A 20,143-nucleotide genomic window follows, 5' to 3' on the forward strand; every position below is an offset into this window, starting at 1 on the left:
ATTTACTGTCCCAGTGCACAGAAAGGTGAGCTCAATACAGAGAGCTTCCAGCTCTTCCACCAGGCAGAAGTGTTTAAGAACCTTCTGCATGAAGGAAAAGCTTCAAGACAGCGCTAGCAACCTTCAGGGCTTTAGCAGGGAGCAGTGAGAAACCTCTCTGCCTACTAATGGTCACCTCAGGCATTTTAACAGGTGGCAAGGAGGGAAGTGTTGGGAGAAGGAGCAGAACTCAGTCCCATCTGTCTATCTTCTCATGTTATGAGCAGTTATGTGAGCTTTCCCTTTTGTCCTTCCAGTAGCTGGAATTGGTTTCAAGACTTACCAAGGGATCTCTTTTTTTTTTCTCCTTCCCCCAGGGTTTAGCAGTTGTTCTAAAGTAGAAAGGGGTTATTTCAGCTTAAGGAAAACTGTGGTGTTCAGCTAACAGTGTAACAAAAAAAAAGAACTGTTACTTTAGTTCTCATCAGCTTCCAGATATCTCTTTGAAGAGGTAATAACTGTGGTCTCGAGGTTTACACACCTACCAAAAGCTGCTCTTGTGTGACTCTTCTCCTCCCCTTACACAGAAAAGTCAGCTTATAGTGTAGTCAGTTCAGTGCCAGCATTATCTTCTAGGTGCACTAACTGTTCAGTAGTGGAACACATACATACATGAGAGCTAGTCTGGAGCTCATTAATTTAATACAACTGTCTTTTTCTAAAGCAAACAATGCAAAGAGGTCACTGCAAAGCCTGATTGGCTTCCAAGTTGCAAGCATTGCTTCTCATACTTTGTTTTGCTGAGGCCCCTTCTGGCTGTTCTATAAAAGACCTGAACTGAATGCTGTGTTTTCCTTTGCTAAAACTACCTCATTCTTATGAAATGCAAGGAGCTGAAAGGTAAATAGCAATACTTACATCACAATGCTCTGCCTATGTAAGCAGGTCTCCAGTGGAAGTCTCTTGAAAGAGGTGAAAGATGGAAGCAGACTTCTGCAGCCTCATTCCTAGCACAAAAACACTCAGAGAGGCTCACTGTTTGAGTAAGGCAGATCTATTTCAGCACCATAACATTTTATTAAACTACACTATCAAAATCACATTGATGGCAGGGAGAACGTTGCTATCAGTGCATATTTTGTGTACTAAGACAGAATTCAGAGCCTGCAGCACTTGCTGAGGAAAAGGACGTTGAAACAGAACGCTTCATAGCCAAAGAGACGGTAGAAAAACTCTTCTACAAAAAGGAGGGCAGTTAGGGGCTGGCTGAAAGACCTAAGGGAAACGCTTCAAGTCAAATCAGTTAGGGGAGCTACCTTTTAAAGAGTTTACCTGTAACTGGTGTTTGTGAGCTTCCTCCCAGATATGAAGACGGTGACAAACAGCAGTTTCCAAAGAGCATCCCCTGTCCCTGCAACTGGCTGTTTGCAAACCCACACAAATATTGTGTACTGCTCCTTCACTTGTCAACTGTGATGCACACGCTCAAATACAACAGCTCGAAGTAGACTACAGTTATAAAAACCTGCTTCGTCTCCTAGAACACACAATAAAAATTAGCAGAAATACATTCTATACAGAAGTTTAAAAAAAAAAAAAATGTTGTTTCAAACAAATATTAGAGTACACCAGGTTGAAGTTAAAAAGTCTTACTTCTAACACCTATACAGCTATTTCTAGTCTCCCCCTACCACTGCTGTGAAACGTGCCCTAGCAGCTGCTGAAAGCTGCTTTGTGGCCCAAGCAGGACACCTGGCAGCCTTGCTAAGCAAGCATCCCGAGGAGCAGGTCCTAAGAAGTTGTTTTTTGTGACAGGCCTTCCGAAGGGCTGCAAATAGAGGTTACTGTGAAATAAGGCTCTTTTCGGTCTTCGTATGAAGACTGATTTCGGTGATGTGTTGAACAGTGGGAACGCAGTACAGCAGTTGTTGGCAGGCTCGTGCCAGGGTGGTGGAAGGCAAGGATAGTTTGCATTCAAGAGGAGAGGAGCTATATACACCGGTCCCAATGCCATGGGTCTCTCAAATAGAATATCGTTCTAAAATAATGTTCTCAAGCCCAGCCAGCTGGGTTCTGCTTCTCAGAGGTGTTTGGCAGTGCGTCGGCGTTTCGGGTTGTGTCAGTAACACCCGTCCTTCCAGGAATCGTCCACAGTGCTTGGCGTGGCTTTTGCTGATTGAAGAAATCTGGTTTGGGAGACAAAGAATCACTCACAACTACAAGAAACAACGTTCCCAGTAACCTGCTGACATGCACAGGAATGTGTTGGAGGCTTTGGCTTACACTTGGCTTTTGGAGTACGTGCCTGCCTTAGGTAAAGTGCAGCAGCCACCCCCCCAGGTCTGCAGCTACTTCAGAAATGACATATTTCACCTCCTCTGCTACATTATAAGCACTACTGTCAGTTTTTCCTCATGCCAGAGGTCAGAATAAATACATTTTTCTGGCAAGTGTGGCTAAATACATGAAATTGCATCAAGCTGTATATAGAGTACTGCTACAAGTTAAGCACTTACTGTGTTTTGTTTTAAAGTAGGTATGATACAGGTCAACTTAAGGCTACAAAGGGACACCTACACATCAGAAAGTCACAATGAGATATTGTTTATCAATCTGGTGTAGAATCAACTTAATTTTCCATTACAAGTTTACATTAAAATCGCTGTAAATTACTGCAAAGAGCTGTAAAAAGAAAATGTAGCTTTTGGCTATTTGGTAGAGGATTTGCCATGCATGGGAGTACAGCAGATGCCTGGGGATGATGGAATAAGAGAACACTTAGCTCTAATGGCACAAAGCACTCCATGCATATGGTTGGTACGACCATTTTAAAGGCTGCTTTCTTCCTTAATGAGTTTATGCTCTAACTAAGGTGCTGTCGCTTTAGACTATCTACAGACTTCAGCTATCCACTGCTTAAATATTTAAGTATCCAATCATAAAAACTGAAGAGTTAGGAATAATTGTTAAAAACAATCCGATCGCACCACACTGAGTTAAAATACAGCCTCTCCATCAGTTCCTTGTGCAACAAGGGCACAAATTATGGGTCAGGGATACTTTGGGTTTTGCTTTCACCCTTCTGAAAAGGGTATGAAGTTATTTTAATGACACAGGACAAATAATCAAGGTTTGTCCCAAGGATATGTCCATGATACCTACTTTTCAGATTCTTCTACAAACTCACTGGGCCTTGGAAAATGTCCTTAGCTAAAGATGGAGGCAGCAAAGTCAGGCATCTGGGAAGATTTCTATATTACCAGTAAAGAGTGTTTATTAGTCTCCTGGGAAGATGTTTCCCTTCCTAAAGCCAGAGATATGAACCAAATAAAGATATGCCATAATGTTCATTTCTTACACAAATCAAGTTGAGCCACGATTCACCAGTTTCCCAATCAAGCGGCTTAAGAGACACAACCAGCAGCTCTGCCTCAACTCTATCTTCATGGCTCTCTTTTAAAAGAAACCCAAAACGAGTATCGCTCTATTTAAAGTTTCTCATCTGTGGAATAAAGGCAGAGATTCCAGCCTGCGAGGCTTAAAGTCTTACCTCTTGGACGGCGGTGTCAGCTTGCTCTTGGGCACTGAAGTTCCTCCAACAGATGTGCGCGCTTTCATGGGTGAGTTTTTTGCCACGGTGACCATGCTTCTAGTAGTGGAACTGCCACTGGAAGAGCCTGTGCTAAGGGAAGAAGCCTGTGGCTTTCGAACTCCACTAACAGGAGCTGTATAACTGCATGCTTTCACTGGCTGCCTGGGTGTTAACAGAGAGTTTGTGCATGACCCAGCTTTCATTGGTTGGCGCACTGTTAGGGGAGACTGCCCAGCACTGGAGGAATACCTGAGCTTACTGGGAGCCAGACCTAGAAACGGAATGACAAATAACAACTCAGTATTTTAAGAACACATCAGGGTACCGGGCCTCTTAAGGGCCTCCGTGTTTGTCAGGAAGTTTTAAACAGAAAAGGAATTAAAAAAAAGGAAAACAAAAGATATCCACTAGAGCAGCGTGTAGAACTGTTGCACTGACTTGCTGATGGTTGCTGAATTCGTGAAAGTCGACTGCTGGGCACCTGCAGATCCGACTCCAAACTCCGACTGCTTCTCACTGACTCCAAAGCTCGAAGGCTCGTCCTGGCCAGGTTGGGCATGCTGTGGCGCATCTCCTCTGAAATCAAGAGCAAGTTCACCATTTGCTGCTTCTGGTAGCAACCAAGACGTCAAACAGCATGGACTACTAGAAAAATCCATGTACTTAAGGTAGACAGGTGTGTAATCAATTCCAACCAACTATTCCCAGTCAATAGCAGCACTTGAAATGAAGACTTCAAAACAGACACACGTTTTAATTACTTGATATCAAAAGCTCACGACTGGCTCACCTTCACTGTTGGCATACTTCAGCCGGTCTTGCATTGGGCTTTGCACAGATCTCCGCGGGGGACGGATACGAGAAGCAGAGGCCCTGCTATAGTCTGCGCTGGAAGAAGGGGACTGACATCTGGGGGAGCTGAGCGGAGATGGTGAGTATCTGTGAGCGCTGCGGTACGACAGGGAACAGTCGTAATCGTCCTCATCCTCCAGGCTGTACGTGTCGAATTCCTGGTCGCTGTAGGTACCCCTGCGCAGGGAGTGCAGGGAGGCACTGGAGCTGCGACGCGATACGGAGGCTGAGCTGGAGGCGCAGTCCTGGCGGAGACCTGCAGGTGGGCGGTAAGGCAGCTCCACGTCATCCTACCTCACAGCAACACCTCCCCACCCGTGCGCAACACTACACAAGAAGCAATGCTTCTGCTGGTCATTGGTTTCACTTTGGAAGGAGGCCTGGGCTAACATAACTGTCTTCGCAAAGACACGCTCAGCATATTGGATCTCTAAGCTGGAATAGTGTCACCTGTATCAGTGCTGTTTCATCAGAGCAAAGGGTTAATATTCAAAATGACCCAAATTACTCTTTATGTCACCTGCATGAGTAGCAACGCTTGCAGACTACGCATCGCTATGCAAGCTGTTAGGTAAAACACACACACGAGTCTAATTGACAGCGTGAATGTTTTAGTGCAATTGACTGTGCACCCACCTGCATTTCAACAGGTTGAAGCATAGATCTGAACGTTTGCCTTGCAAGTGAATAAAAACCTGCTTTTCATTGTGTGCATCTGCCTGGCCTCCTTTTAGCTCCTCACCCAACTGGTGCCTTTATAGAAGCTTTCCTGCCTAACAGAACACAACCCACTTCTTACCAGTAACTCGCGTGGCAAACTGGTTTGAAGGGACTTTTAAGAAATGAGCCAGTTCACATTCTGAACAACTTCTTCCTCTCTGCAACAAGCAAAGCGTTCATTGGAAGGAAAACAGAACTTATTTCTTATTTCTTGCGAATCCAATGATGAATTTGCAGTGCCCAACACATCCAACTGCTTTGTTCCACCTCGATCTTCAATGAGGACCTTATTCAAATCACACTGAGGTCAACGCAAATTCACCAGTGATTTAATGGGAGCTGCACTGCGGCCCTGAAATCCCCCCACGCTGCGACGCAGATGCTTTATGCTTGGTTGAATTTGCAGAGCTGTCTCTGAGCATTTTACCAGAAAGAAGCCTAAATTGTAATTTCAGCTCTTTCAGTTTTAGTGCTCTCCAACTCTGGGTTTTACTCAACACAGCGGCAAACACAACTCACACCTCCTGTGAGAACCACAGTGCTCCAGCCAGCTTCCAATGTGATTTCAGGCTGCAGTCAAGCAACTCTGCTCCAAAAAGAAATAAACTTACAAGGAAAACCTTTTGCTGGGTTATTTCTTCAGCTTAATCGCTTCCCCACACCTACACATGCTGCAGCTGCACGGCTGCTCGTGTTGGCTAAGGGAGGTAACAGCAACCAGACTGGCAACTGCAGGCAACTGCTGCCACTGTCCTGCAATGCCCATGAAACACCACCTGTATTTGAGAGGCAGTCTGGGATAGAACACCTTGAAGGCTGAATGCTGCTGGTATGTTTAACACGGTCGGGGTTTTGGGTAATACCTTCAAGACTATCCTCTGCTCTAGGAGGTTTCACGTGCACCACCGCTCACTTTTAAGTGGCAATTTGTGGCTGTGCATTTTTGAAAGGAAGGCCTTGCAGAACACAAGCATTTCAAATGATCTATTCAACCCTTCCGTTGTTGGGGAAGGGAACAACAGTTGAAATGCACCTACTTTTCCCTACGATTCTAAAACTGTACCACATAGGAAATGGCTGTCACGTACTTTCTTCCTGAAGGCGTGCCATAACCTGGACATCAGTCAAGTCCTGCAGCTTATATCCCATCGAGATGGAGTCGTCAGATGTGCTCAGCTCGCTGTCCACAGATGACTGTGAGCTCAGTGCAGAATGCATGCTTAAATAACCTTTAGGAGGGAAGGGGAAGAACAGAACAAGCATTCAGACATCCACATGCAGAACAAGGATGAGCAGAAGAGCATTTATCCCTGTACTAATAACCAGTGCAGTTACAAAGCTGAGGTCTGGTGGAAATAATGAAGTTAGCAGTGACATAAGAACACAACGCCCAGCTTTTTAACCTGCAGTTAAGGAGGCAGATGGTGGTCTTTGGGTAGGGAGGAATTTGCCACCTTCTGGACAGAAGGCAACATAGATGTTACTGCTAAGTTTGAGCTTAGAAATAGTTTTTCTAAGGTCAGTGTTCATTCTTTCTGCCTGTTTTGAGAAAGGGACACCTACTGGTCTGGGTATTAAGAAGTTGCAGGCAGTGTCTGCAGGGTGTCAGCAGGCAACCGAAGGAGAAAAAGGATCCAAGCAGCTTTCACACTACAGTACCTCAAAAATTAGTCTGTAAAGCACAGCTTACGTGGGGTTACCTCCTCCTCATCACTGAGGTTTATCTGTTTCTTTCCTCTTATCATGAACTACATTCCCACAGTGTAAGGTAGAACAGGCGATGAAACCTTTACAAAAACCAAACTGGAAGGATCTTTCTCCCAGAGAAAGATTTCTCTCTCCATAAGTCAGGCATGAGAAAGAGGAACAAATAGTTTTCCTTTAGAATAATGATGTGAAAATCATCACCATTGAAGTGCAGAATGCTACCTGCTACCACGTAACACTTCTCCAGTGTGAAGATGCTCACAGACTGCAGAAGTAGAAAAGTTGTGGTGTAAGGGCTGTGTGTGTGCATGGCATGATATGTGATGCCCTCCAAAGCAATGCACTCCAGCACTGAGACTGAACTTAATACTGATGACTGCACCTGTAGGATGCAGCATAAGGAATAACTTCAGGTGCTGCAGAAATACTTCACTCTGATTAACAGAGGAAGGCTGAAGTGCTCTGATGCAAGCAACAGCAGTGACAGAGCTCTGAGTGCCGAGCATCAGTTCAAGGCCAGGAGAAGGACAACAGACTCAACCTGTATGAGATCCATACCACTCCTTTGAATGGTGCAGCTTGGAACAGTTGGCAGAGTTCAAATTTAGGTGCTGATACTATTTGGAAATGCTCGGTGGCAACAGAAGCACCGAAAATCATCTCAGTAAAGAAGATATTAAGAATAATTCTATAGACCATAAGAATCATTCATCAGCTGCCTTTCAAGTGTTCCACCCGGTTGACAAAACAACATCAGTAATAAAATGAGTGAGATGTGAGGTTATGGCAAAGTTCCTCCTGTCGCACTGTGGCTGCCCACCAAAACAGCTCCCTATGGCAAAAGCAGGAGAAATACCAGAATAACACTGAGCTGTTTTAAAGAGGAAAAAAAGCCCAAGTTTCCTGATACCAACCAACCTCCCATGAAAGACAAGGAACCTTTCTTTTATCACAGTTGAAGAGATTGATTTAGAGCTCTTTTTCCCAGAGAATTCAACTTGTGAATATAACCAGGTGCAAATGCATCCTCCTGTTTACAAAACAGAGGCCAACGTTCGCTTCTATTTACAGCAGATCTCCTGCAGCTGGGAAAGCACACATCTGCAAGGCATTGAGCTGCTTCGAGAAAGGTCCCTTCAACATCAAGTTTCAAGGCAGAAACTGTTAACGTGCTTTGTTTTTTAACATGCAAATTAGGATATAGTGATCCCCACAAAGGGAAAGAGAAGAAAAAACCAGGAAGATTCTTTTGATAAGGAGCCAAGAGGCGAAGCTTTTGGACTTAAACAGACCGTGAACTGCACTGGGATAAATGATGCTCCTTGACAGAGCCTACATGGACCCTTCAGGCAGCAGCTTACAAACAGATGCAGCCTGCAGGCCAAGGCATTGAGAAGCTTTGTTATCATACCCCAGTGCAGCCTTCCAACAGGAACTTTGTTGGAGTTGCCTCTGAGTTAGGAAATCCTACCCCAAACACAACTGAGGCTGCTGGAGAGCTTCTGTTGTTTGTGTTTAGCTCTTCACTCACCCCATTTAAAGACGTGCCCTGGAAGCTGTGCCTCTTCTAACAAAGCACAAGGCTTCTTTTTCTTTTTTGTTGCCCACATTAACCAATATTTTCAAAAGAAGCTTCACAAGCTTTAGAATAACACACAGACACAAAAACCCAACCAGAATCCAAGTTACTTCATATAACTAATACCTACATGGGATAACATTATTCGAGACCAAAGTGGGTCAGTTTAAAAATATACTGAATACTCTAAAAACAAACCCACAATACAGCTACAAGACATTTAGCATGCAAGGAGGTTTTCTCCCACGTAATAGATGAAATTTGGGTAAGAGAGCAAATTAAAGTGAGAAAACCCCACGGGTGGACTTACAGCTCTTGACAGTTTTTCCCCTGTGTCCATTAGTAACACTCCTTGCATTTAAAACACCACAGGTTGCACTGCTCTACTGTCATGCCATACCTGAGCTGCCACAGGTTAGTAGTGCTTTGTTAGTCGATTTGAGATGCCCAGGAGAGTTTAGTGCATTGCTACAGGAGCCTGTCTCTGTATTCAAATTATGTGCACTTGGTGAGGCCAGAGGACTGCAATACAGGTTTTTCCATCTACTGGCTAGAAGGAAAAATACAGAAAAGCCACAAAGGTTATCAAATCACGTTTCAAAATAAAAAGTAATAGATAAAGAAAGGCACAAGGTCAAACAAGACTATTAAGAGTTGCAGAAGACGGACTTGGACTGAGGCATCCTGCTGGCAGCAGGGAGAAGGTGCAGGCAGCAAAGCAGCGCCCGTTCCCTTGGCCACCTCTCCCCTTTGCCTTGTTTGGTGCTTCTGAAGAATCCCAGGAATAACTTCCGACAAACTCTGCTCTGAAGATGCTCCAATTCCTGCAAGTTTCAGTGCTGGCCTTCGAAGGCGGCTGCTTTCATAAATACCCATCACTGTTACACCTTCATTTTAAAGAGCATCACTGAGCTTCGTGTTTTATTTTGAATCCCTAACGACAGAATCAAAAACATCCAACTATAAAAAACTGTGACTTGAGATTAAAAGGAGAGCAAATGAGTACGAAAAGCAGCCATTCCGAAACATTCACTCAGTGCACAGACTTGCATGCGAGTTACAGAAACACTCCAAATGAAGGCAGGTAGCAAAACTGGGCACATCCATGCTCACTGAATGTGGAAATACACAGCTGCAACACTCAGGTAATGACCCCCTACGTGATCTGCATGTACCCAAATTGCCCTCCAAACCCTCACAAGGAGAACAGCAGCAAGGAAAATTAATGAGGATTCACTATAGAAGCAGCTGTAGGTTCCCTCTGCTTACAAATATGAAGTGTTTTATTTAAAAAGGAATGGGAGTAACCAATAAAACCCAACGCATTTCGGTGAGGAAGCAAAGAGTTAATCAAATGAGTCCTCGTTTAAATTGCTAAGCACAGATGTTTTATAGAAGCCAATGAAGTTTGAGAACAAACTAAGGTCAGTTATCTTAAATCAGGAATTTCAAGGCTAAACAGCTGCCTGTAAAGGAAAGCTGTATGGTACAGAAAGATCCACAACACAGAAGCACATTATTTGTTCTCTCAGACCCATCAGTGCCTTGGCTATGTGTGATTCAGCTCAGTGTATTAACATTTAAATTCAAACCAGGAGCATATTTGAAAAGACAAAGGTGGGATTATCCACCAGATGGTTTCCAGGTGATGTACTACAGATACATAGAAATAAAACCACCTCCTCCCCTGTGCAATGGAGTAAACTATGCATCCATTCCAAGAGCTTTTATGTCAGAGAACTGTTAACATGGGATCGATCCTTCTGTGCTCTGAGAAACATCGATGCACCCCATTTTAGGGGATGGTAACCCTGGAAGAAAGAATAGCTGCCCAACTCACACCATTTCTTCAAGTTACAGAGTTTAGTACTTATTTATCCTAAGTTCTTAGCATCCGACAACTGTTTTGCCCAGGTAATAACAGTAAGAGAGAGCAAAAATGATCAGCATTGGAAACATTCAGCCACACTAGAACCTTTTATGTAGGAAAAAAAGCATTAATAATAGATTTAACATAATCACTCACCCCCAAACCACCTTTTTTCCTACGTATTTTTCTATTTAAGGTCTCTAAGTGTCAGTAGGCCTCAGTTAGGAGTTTGAAAATCCTGGAATGTCTTTCAGTGCTTTTAGGGTCTGCACATAAAAAGACGCACAGAGGCAGGACACAGGAGTTGGGCCGTTCAGCCTATCCCTTGTAATCAACATAACACTGCAGTGTTTACAGAACAAACTCTTACCTTCACCAGCTGACACGGCGACACACAGTGCTGTACAAACACACAGCAAGAACACAACAACCCAACGTGCTGCCTCTACGGGTATCCTGCAGCGGAGTGACCGCAGACTTCACATCTCTTATTTTATTGCTCCTCAAGGACAGAAAGCAGGCAAGCGAGAATGGAAGAAGCGATGCTTGTGGTTTACATACCTTGGTCCAGCCTGCTGAGAAGGGTCCGGCAGGCGGCTTCAGTCTCAGGGCTGGGATTGTCCAGCACCTGCCGGCACCACTGCAAAGGCGAGCCCGTCTTCTGATTGACAGCAGATTTCCTCGGGGACACATAGAGCCTTTGGGAGGAAGTGACAGTAACAGTGCTCATTAACTCATGCACACAACCTCAGGAGCAGCACTTACAGAAGCAACAGAAAAGTCATCCCAACGAAGGAGAGGGAAGAGATTAAATTGCAAACTATGACCCGGAAAGCAAATTGATTGGCACGGCAGTGAAACTCTAATTTAGAGACAGCTTCACAGAGAAATACATACACAGCTGCCAAAAGGCAAGGCTGGAGCCTGGCACGCTAAGCTACTGCTGAAACGAAGTTGTTGAGCACCCAATTCCAGCTGGCTTACTGGCCATCACCTGCCACCCCTTCCTCCAAAATACACCTCATAGAATGAGATGACAAAAGCTGGTAAGGGTGAGGAGCTGATTTCATCTTCACGTTCATCTTCTTTTAGAAGACCAACAGCTTTTTATGGTTTGTTTGTTTAAACACGCGCACAAAAAAGCACACCTTTGGACAATTAGAAAGTAGAACTGTATACCGACGTTTCTTTTGTAGGCTAAGCTTTTGACAGCTGTAACGTACCTAGCATCATTTTGCACATACAAACAGGATAAGCCTTATGTATAACCAGATTTAATCAGCTTACAGCCTTGGATGACTTTCAGCCGATCACGTGTAAAGCAGCACCTTAACCATTTCAGAAGCACACAGCATCTCTCAAGGAAGGTCAAAAGGTAAGCTCCCTGCATGCCTTCACACACACCTTTCTGAGTCCCACCCAAACAGCCCTAACTCAGTCTGTGCAGCCACGGCTCATACAGGAGCCTGTTTGTACCAAAGTTTACACGAAACCACAAGCAAAATAAAACAACTCCAAAAGCTACTTTGCTATCGACAAAGGAAATGCTGAGAAATGTCAATTCCTGTAGGTACAACGCTGTCTTTTGTGACAGACCTCAAAAGCAGATCTTGCTGCTTGTGCACGGGCAAGCAGGCATTACAACTGCTCTGATCGAATACCAGAGAAAGAAGAGCTCTCTCCCTGGGTTTATTTCACAGTTCGGACCAAAGAAGCAGCATAAAACCAAAAAGGGGCCAGCAGCCTCCTTAGGGCAGGGCAGGTGACGCTGCTCTCTGCTCATTTTAGATCATGGGAGAGAACCTTGATCCACTTTGGGAAGTCCTGGCACTGCTCTGCTCCTCCGGAGAGGTTTCTCCTCACGGCGCTTCTCCTCAGGAGCGCAGCGGCTGAGAACGATGGCACCTGGAGCAGAGCAGCCAAGGGCTCATTCCTCAGCTGACAGCTCTATTGGCCACAGATGGTCTCGCTTATAAATTAACTAAACTCAATTAAGTAAGGACAACTCCATTTTTCAGAGCACTGCCAGGCAATTTATTGGAGGTGCCTTCCGAGGAATCCTGGCTTGATTTCACAGGGTTTGCTCTTTTCCTTTTTAGCAGCTCTGGGTAGGCCGTGAGTTCCAAGGCCTAACACGAAACTCAGAGACAGACACTGAGCCAACAGGTACCGTTTGATACATCAGGATTTGCTGTGTAATTCATCAAATATCAGTGAGATTTTCTACTGCTTAGTTCCTCCTCAGTACTGCCCACATTTTGCTGTCCCATACGAAGTATGCTGTGAGGTACATCTCTGGTGAGAGGCGAGGCACTTCGTTGTGCAGGCGGCACAATGTGAGATTACGCAATATTCACCTTTCTGTGTGAGGGGGAGGCCGGTCACAGGCGGTGTCCCTCAGGGGTCGGTCCTGGGACCGGTGCTCTTCAGCATCTTCATCAATGACACAGACGATGGCATCGAGTGCACCCTTAGCAAGTTTGCGGATGACACCAAGCTGAGTGTTGCAGTCGATATATTGGAAGGAAGGGAAGCCATCCAGAGGGACCTGGACAGGCTGGAGAAGTGGGCCCATGAGAACCTAATGAGGTTCAATAAGGCCAAGTGCAGGGAGCTGCACTTGGGTTGGGGCAATCCCAGGTATTTATATGAAGCGGGGGAGGATCTGCTTGAGAGCAGCCCTGCAGAGAAGGACTTGGGGGTCCTGGTGGATGAGAAGCTGGACATGAGCCAGCAGTATGTGCTTGCAGCACGGAAGGCCAACTGTGTTCTGGGCTGCATTAAAAAAGGGGTGGCCAGCGGGGAGAGGGAGGTGATTGTGCCCCTCTACTCAGCTCTTGTGAGGCCCCATCTGGAGTACTGCACCCAGGCCTGGGGCCTCCAGTACGGGAAGGATGTGGAGCTCTTGGAGTGGGTCCAGCGGAGGGCCACTAAGATGATCAGAGGGCTGGAGCACCTCTCCTATGAGGAAAGGTTGAGGGAACTGGGCTTGTTTAGTGTAGAGAAGAGAAGGGTCTGGGGAGACCTCATTGCGGCCTTCCAGTACTTGAAGGGAGCGTATAAACAGGGGGGGGGAACGGCTGCTTGTGATGGTGGACAGTGATAGGACATGGGGGAATGGTTTTAAACTGGGACAGGGGAGGTTTAGGTTGGATATTAGGAGGAAGTTTTTCACCCAGATGGTGGTGACGCAGTGGAACAGGTTGCCCAAGGAGGTTGTGGATGCCCCATCCCTGCAGGCATTCAAGGCCAGGCTGGATGTGGTTCTGGGCAGCCTGGTTTAGTGGTTGGTGACCCTGCACATAGCAGGGGGGTTGAAACCAGATGATCATTGTGCTCCTTTTCAACCCAGGCCATTCTATGATTCTATGAATAATCACAACATGCAATATTTGCATATTCCAGCTCACTAAAAGGAGGAAATTTTACTCCTGGGGTTCACTCTGCAGGAGGATGGACGGAGCTACAAACAGCTCTCGGCTGATTTTCAATGTACCACCTTAAAGAAAGGCCTCAAGAATCTCAGAAACACTACTATGGCAACTTTCTGCAATTGCACACTTTGCTATAAAAGCTTCCTCACAATTTAGCAACACGTCAGTTCAATTATAATAAGGCAAGCCAGCACTGACTGCACATTGAGGTCAGAGCCATAGAGTATTTACACCAGTCCATCTGCAGACTGCAGGATGAGAATTGAGACTGCAGAAAGAGCTGTGACCAATTGATTTCTAAGTTAAATCGGAGACAAAATGAACCTCTGTTGTTACAACACACACTTGGTTTATTACACATCACCTGCAGCACTAGTAGCTATAGCTGCTCCAAATATGCTACACATGATACCCATCTGGGATGCAAGGAGAACCTAAGGGAGCTAAAGACATTCAGAATAATGTAGTTGTACATGGACCTTCTAAGGTACACCTGAATTCCCCTATATCACACATAATTCAAGGCACTCACGTTCTGCTCCTTTCCACATCAGCCTTTGGAGACAGATGATTCATATCTACCAATGCACTTCTTCTGTTCCAGCACCAAACCTATAACACTGCTGCCAAACAGAAATGCCAATAATAGCAGTGAGAAAACACTGTGCAGGTCTTGAAGGAAGAGAAATGAGAAAGGAAAGGAGAAAAATCCTTGCACGAAACAGCACAGTATGAGCTCAAATAGCGGTTTGAGCTTTCATTCCCAAGAACCAGCTTTTGCAGAGGGAAAATAACACTGCACAGCACATCCCAGAAGAGGCACTGCTTCTTCATGTCTGTCTGGTGAGTAACCCTGCTGGATGGAACGCCGAGAATCGAGTCACGAAGGCAAAGCAGCCCTGAACGCTGCATTAGTTTCATGTTCTGACATGCGTCTGCAAGGTGATCACAAGGCAGCACGGGATGCTGTGGGCACTGCACTACAGCACTGCACTACAGCACTGCCCTGGCACAGAGCAGCAGATCCGTCCCTTGTGCTGTGGCAGTGCAGCTGAGCAGACATCACAACCGCCATCAGAACTTCCTGCAGCTAAGCAAAGGCACAACGCACTGTTAGAACAAGCCAGGCGGTGGGGAAGTGTTTGTAAGTCATCGATGCATTAATGCAATAGAGGTAACTGATACAGCTAAAAATACCCCAGAAGCTTTTCCGAAGTCTGAAAAGCTTGCAAGTTACTGCTGCTAACTCACGCAGTTGTTGGCAAGGAAAGATCACAACTACTGCATGGCCTCTAGAATGTACTGAGCAACTGCAGCTCTCCCCAGCCCTGTCCCCAGCATGCTGAGTTGGTGCAACACCTGAACTCTGCATGGGGATCACATCTCCACTTGAGGGAACTTCTCCCGAAGCTCCGTGGCTCTCTCTGATGTACAAACAGCCAACACCACCACCCTGATTCAAGCAGGAGACAGCACGAAGGGGGAGGCACGGCCCATTTTCAGCTGAAATTCAGGATTTGGGGAATGGAAACCCTGCAAGGTGCAGACATAACAGCCACACGGGGGTTCCCAGAAGAACACAGTGGGAGGTGTGCCCAAAGCCCCATCCCACACTTGTTCTTCATCCTGATGGCTGAATGGAGCGATGCACAGAGGAGGCATTGCTACTCATTCCAGCAATGGAAAAACGTGGGTCAGAAGGGACAGGGGCAGAAATAACCTCATCTAGAAAGCAGAAAGACTGAAGTCCGACCTCTTCAATACTTCTAGGGTTTGTTTCTCCCTTTCGTGCAGTGCCACTCATGGGGACGCTTTGTGTTTCGGGGGCGGCTGCAATCCAAACCATCCCACTGCCATTTCCATCGCATTGGAAAAGCGAGGGACCATTTGCAGGGCACAGAACCGGCAGCACGGGAGCGCACAACGAAACACCCAACACCCAAACCGTGGCCTAAAGAACACCGGCTACACTCACAGACAAAACACACGAGGCAGCCGTCACGTGGAGGGAGCCGGCAGGGATGGCAAACGAGGCAGAATTTGCCTGCCTATCTGCTCAGCTCCGCTCTGCCCTCCCACAGCTGGGGAGCTGACGTGCAGGAACAAGGAGCGGGCTGGAAACCAATCCAGGGCAGGGCCCGCTGCAGCCCGCAGCAAGCGATGCCCACGGCCACCGGATTGGCTTCGGGGAGATTTACAATTTTGAACAGCTATTTGAGAAAGCGACCCGAGGAAACAAGTCAAGGGACAGAGACCCAGCAGTACTGAGTTACAGTCACCGCGTGCGGCGCCCCACCTCATGTTTCACTGCGCACACCCATCCCACCCCTGTCCATACGTTAGACAAGGCCAGCCCTGCTGGTGCCCTGCTGCTATGGGAAGGTGGGCCGGCCTGAAGGACCGTGCTGGTGCAGGTGTGGAGGGGATGGGAGAATGCAAAGCCACCGCCAGCTTCCCAGATACTGCCCGAAGTCAGAAATACCCACCTATACACAATGCATTTCAATCGCAGTTGCAGGGTTCTTTTTTTCTCCCCTTATGTATCATATTTTAATTGACTGCCAAAATCCCAACACAGTAAGCTGTTCGCTCTAACGCACTGCCTAACATATCTGGTTATTGCTGCTGTCCAGGCAGCACAAAATCCCTCCCATCAGCAAAGCCACCTTATTAAAGTTGATCCTAAATCCGTATAGCATTAGGGGTTTTCTCTTTAAATAAAAGAGCCCACAGACCCGCTGCTATCTGCCTACTGCTGACAGCACCCCGCGCGTACCTGCACAGCGCACCAGATGTTCATACAAAGAGAATGTGGGATATTCAGCAGTAAGCACGGGCCTTCCCTATTGGCTTTACGTACATTATTAGCTCCCACTTTCACACTCGGTAGAGGAGAACATAAGCCACCGACCCAAGGAAAGATCAACAAACTCAATGGCTGCGTTTTGCTGCCTGGACAGATCTCCATCTGCGTCTGCTTTCTTTGTCAAGACAACCCAGTTCTGACTGCCCAGGAGAAAAGCCACATACATCGATCCAGAAGAGCACTCCTGACTCAACACATTCCTTTCCGAAACTAATGCTGAAAATCGGCCTTCCCTCACCTCGACATCAGGAAAATGCTTCTGCCTGTTTTTGAGTACAACCTGCAATTCAGATTTGAGCTGGCATCATTAAGTTAGGAGCTCTATTCCATCGACAAACAGAAGTTTATTCTCAGAAGAGCTACCAAACCTTCAGGCTCGTTTTCTATTTAGCCAACCAATCCGGAATGCTGTCTTCACTGCCACATTCATCTCCAGCTGAATAAGTTGGAGAACACAACGTGCAGATCCCTGAGGCTGCGCTACCAACTCTTCATTCTCAGATCTGTGAGTAAATCCTTAAGTCACATACACTGCACGAGCAGGAATTACCCTCAAACCTCAGCCAGTTTTGGCAGGGCGCTGCAAATTCATCTGCTGGTTTCTCAAACGAGGCTCGAAGCGAGGCAGCTGGCAGAGTCCCACAGAGTAAGGGCAGTTAAGGATTACATCATTGATCTGTTTCAGATGACGTCTCTGAACAAAAGAAACCGGCCAACTGCAAAGCAACCAGGTTCAGGAAATGGAAGCATACTGTTGTCTGAGACACCACCAGAAGGCACAGCTTCCCAACGGCCTGAGCTGCCTGTTTGTGTCACCAAACCCTCCTTTCAATACAACATTTGATGCTTATGCATAACAAGTCTCAAAATGCACCGCGTTACCCATAAACACGTTAACAGGGAGAGGAAGTTTTATACTCTGCTTCTTCAGCTTAAGGGGGAGAAGTTCAGCCTTACAGCTCAACTCACGTAGGGGGAAAAAGGTTCTGCAACAGCAGTCTTAAAATCAGAACAATCAATAAGGGAAGTTGCATTCTTGCTGCTGCAATCAAAGCAGCACGTAGGAACCACGTGATGCCTTATTCTAATAATGTTTAACCACAGGAACTCCCCACTGCGGCACTGCAAACCCTACGTATGCCCAAAGTTTCCAAATACATACCAGCTATCTTCCTCTTCATTGCAGTTCTCCAGTTCCAGCACTTTCACTTCATCCAGGGCGCTGTTATTCAAAAGGCTTTCTATATCTCCACGTTTCTCCTTGGGACTTTGTTGGTTTATTTTAACTGAGGACTCAGTGCCTGCAACGACCGGGTTGCCCATCAGCTCCGTGCCATCACTCCTATCCACCCGTGACGAACACCTCACGTTATCATCAGTCTTCGTCTCCACCTTACACGTGTCGGCCGACAGCTCCTCGGGAGCAGCGAGGCAGCCGTACTGCGTTTGGGCGCCGATGTCTTTTTTGAAGCAGTTGTTCTCTCCCTCCTCCGTTCGGATTTTGCTCAGTTTGCTGTGCAGATCCGCCATGATTTGCAACTCTTGCTTCTCTGCCATGGCGTTGATGCTGTTGTTGATTTCCATCCCGTTGAGCCCGGACTCATGGTTATCCACGCCGGCGCGCATCTCGCCCGCCACGGCTGTGCCAAGCACGCTCCTGCGACTCCTCGTCCTCAGGTGCTGGTTCTGGATCTCCAGCCTCCTCACCAGCTCCTGCAGCTTCCGTACCTCCTCCAGCTCCGGGCCCACCTCGCCGGGCGCAGGCTCTGTGCCGGGGCCCATGGCGGAGCTCTGCGTCGGCCCTCGCCCCAGCTCAGGCTCCAGAGCACGGTCCTGCTGTATGAGCGGGGCGCTCCCAGGAACCACCATCATCTGAGACGCACCGCTTCGCTGCGAGACAGGAGAAACACGTCAGGGCTCCAGAAACGTGCACAGCATTGCAAACAAATTTCACTTCAACACCAAAAATGTCGACTCTCATAAGAACAAAGCATACAGTATTAGGGTGCAAGGCGACCGAACTGAAAAACCTAGCAAAAAAGAACAAATGAACGCCTTTTAGGAGGAAGTTTTTCACACAGAGGGCGGTGATGAACAGAACAGTTTGCCCAAGGAGGCTGTGGATGCCCCATCCCTGCAGGCATGCAAGGCCAGGCTGGATGTGGCTCTGGGCAGCCCGGTCTGGTGGTTGGCGACCCTGCACATAGCAGGGGGTTGGAACTGGATGGTCATCGTGGTCCTTTCCAACCCAGGCCATTCTATGGCTCTATGAAGGCGAAGCCTTTGAACACATGCACTGATTACTGTGTGTTCTACAGCTCGGATGCGTTAAGTGCTCCGCTGCAAATCAAAGCGGATAAAAGGGCGCTGATTGAACCACGCGCAGCAGTTCAGCTTCCATCTGCTTACAAACGAAATACACGAGGAGAAAAGCACCGACCGAGCAAAGTCGGGAAACACAATTAGCAAAGTACTGACGTCAGACAATGACAGCACGAAGCAAGTGGTAAAAACAGCCTTTGTTCGCTCCCAGGTTTCCCCTGCAGAAACACACACACACACACACACACACACCGTTTGCAGACACGGTGTGAGCCGACACAGAGGTGTTCCCAGCAAGGACTGCGGACACGAACCCGAGCGGTGCGCGGCGCTGAGCACCACCGCCGTTTTCCCGGCACGTTCTCCCGCTGCGACCCGAGAGACGGCGGCAACCGCTCCGATGCCGACACGGCAACGAGAAGACGGGTAAGCAAATCGCAGCACGGCTCGGGTATCCCGGTAAGTTTGATAGGGGGAAGCCGTCCCTTCGCTCGGCCGTGCTGCCCGGGGAGAGTGCCGGAGGCAACTGGAGCTGCAGACGCGCTCGTGCTCCGCAGAAGCCCCGAGGTGCTGCGTTCAGCTTCACACACCGAGCGAGTAAGCGAACGCCGATTTCCCCGGTGATCCACGCGAGCTCCCGGTCTCGATAGGTTTCCGAAGCGGCTCCTCCTCGAAAAGCCCCCGCTGCCAGAGGAGCGCGCACAGAGCGAGTCGCGCCGAGCCCGGACCGCGAGGCTGCGGGGCCGCACGGGCCGACTGACACGCGGCCCCGCAACGCTCCGCTCCCCGCGCCGCCCGGCTGACAAAGGGAGCAGCGGGAGACGAAGCGGTCCGCGCCGAACGGCGAAGAAAGCGAGCGGCGCGACGGACCGACCCCGCGCCGAAGCGCCGCGAGCCGCTCAGCGGGACATCCGGGTGCCGCCGGCGGGGCGGCAGCGGCACGCGCGGCGCGGCGGGGCGCGCTCCGGGGGCGCGGGGGGGAACGAGGGGGCGCGGGGAACCGGCGCCGCGGGGAGGGGCCGCCGCGACGGGCTGGGGCGCGGCCGGTCCCGCCAAACCGAACGGAACCGGGCCCGGCCCGGCCGAGCCCAGCGCTCCGGCGCCGCTTCCCGCCCGCCCCCTAGCGCGTACCTGCGGGCCGCCGCCGCGGCCGCCGCTCCTTCCTCCGGTGACGGATGGAGCCCCGCTGCCGGGCGGGAGAAGGGCGCCGCCGCCGCGCGCG

At 48.2% G+C, this 20,143-nt stretch overlaps 1 protein-coding gene across 7 annotated transcripts; it reads right to left on the bottom strand.

Annotated features, from left to right (window-relative positions):
* Positions 1-1,017: 1,017 nt before the first annotated feature.
* Positions 1,018-20,142, bottom strand: LOC100859468 (SLAIN motif-containing protein-like). 7 transcript variants are annotated; one of them, XM_040699268.2, is made up of 9 exons: positions 20,053-20,142; positions 17,762-18,489; positions 10,861-10,997; positions 8,830-8,979; positions 6,232-6,372; positions 4,362-4,679; positions 4,010-4,147; positions 3,530-3,842; positions 1,018-2,165 (listed from the first exon to the last, which is right to left on the bottom strand). In XM_040699268.2, exons 2-9 carry the CDS (start codon positions 18,469-18,471, stop codon positions 2,099-2,101), a joined length of 1,974 nt encoding a protein of 657 aa, XP_040555202.1. In that variant the 5' UTR covers positions 18,472-18,489; positions 20,053-20,142; the 3' UTR covers positions 1,018-2,098. The 7 variants fall into 7 exon arrangements, with proteins under 7 accessions (XP_040555202.1, XP_040555205.1, XP_025005729.2 ...); XM_040699271.2 differs by having other exon boundaries at positions 19,512-20,116; XM_025149961.3 differs by having other exon boundaries at positions 19,236-20,116.
* Between the last annotated feature and the right edge of the window lies 1 nt (position 20,143).

Source organism: Gallus gallus, chromosome 4, assembly GCF_016699485.2.
Source record: "Gallus gallus isolate bGalGal1 chromosome 4, bGalGal1.mat.broiler.GRCg7b, whole genome shotgun sequence".
In the NCBI taxonomy this organism is placed as follows: Eukaryota; Metazoa; Chordata; class Aves; order Galliformes; family Phasianidae; genus Gallus; species Gallus gallus.

Bases quoted from the DNA above. Each gene is read 5' to 3' on its own strand.
- LOC100859468 (XM_040699268.2), bottom strand. From the start codon at position 18,471: ATGATGGTGGTTCCTGGGAGCGCCCCGCTCATACAGCAGGACCGTGCT. The intron at 8,980-10,860 runs GTATGTAAACCA...TTTTCCTTCTAG, and splicing joins TCTCAGCAGGCTGGACCAAG to CCAGTAGATGGAAAAACCTG. The intron at 6,373-8,829 runs GTATGGCATGAC...TCCCTCCTAAAG, and splicing joins ACTAACCTGTGGCAGCTCAG to GTTATTTAAGCATGCATTCT.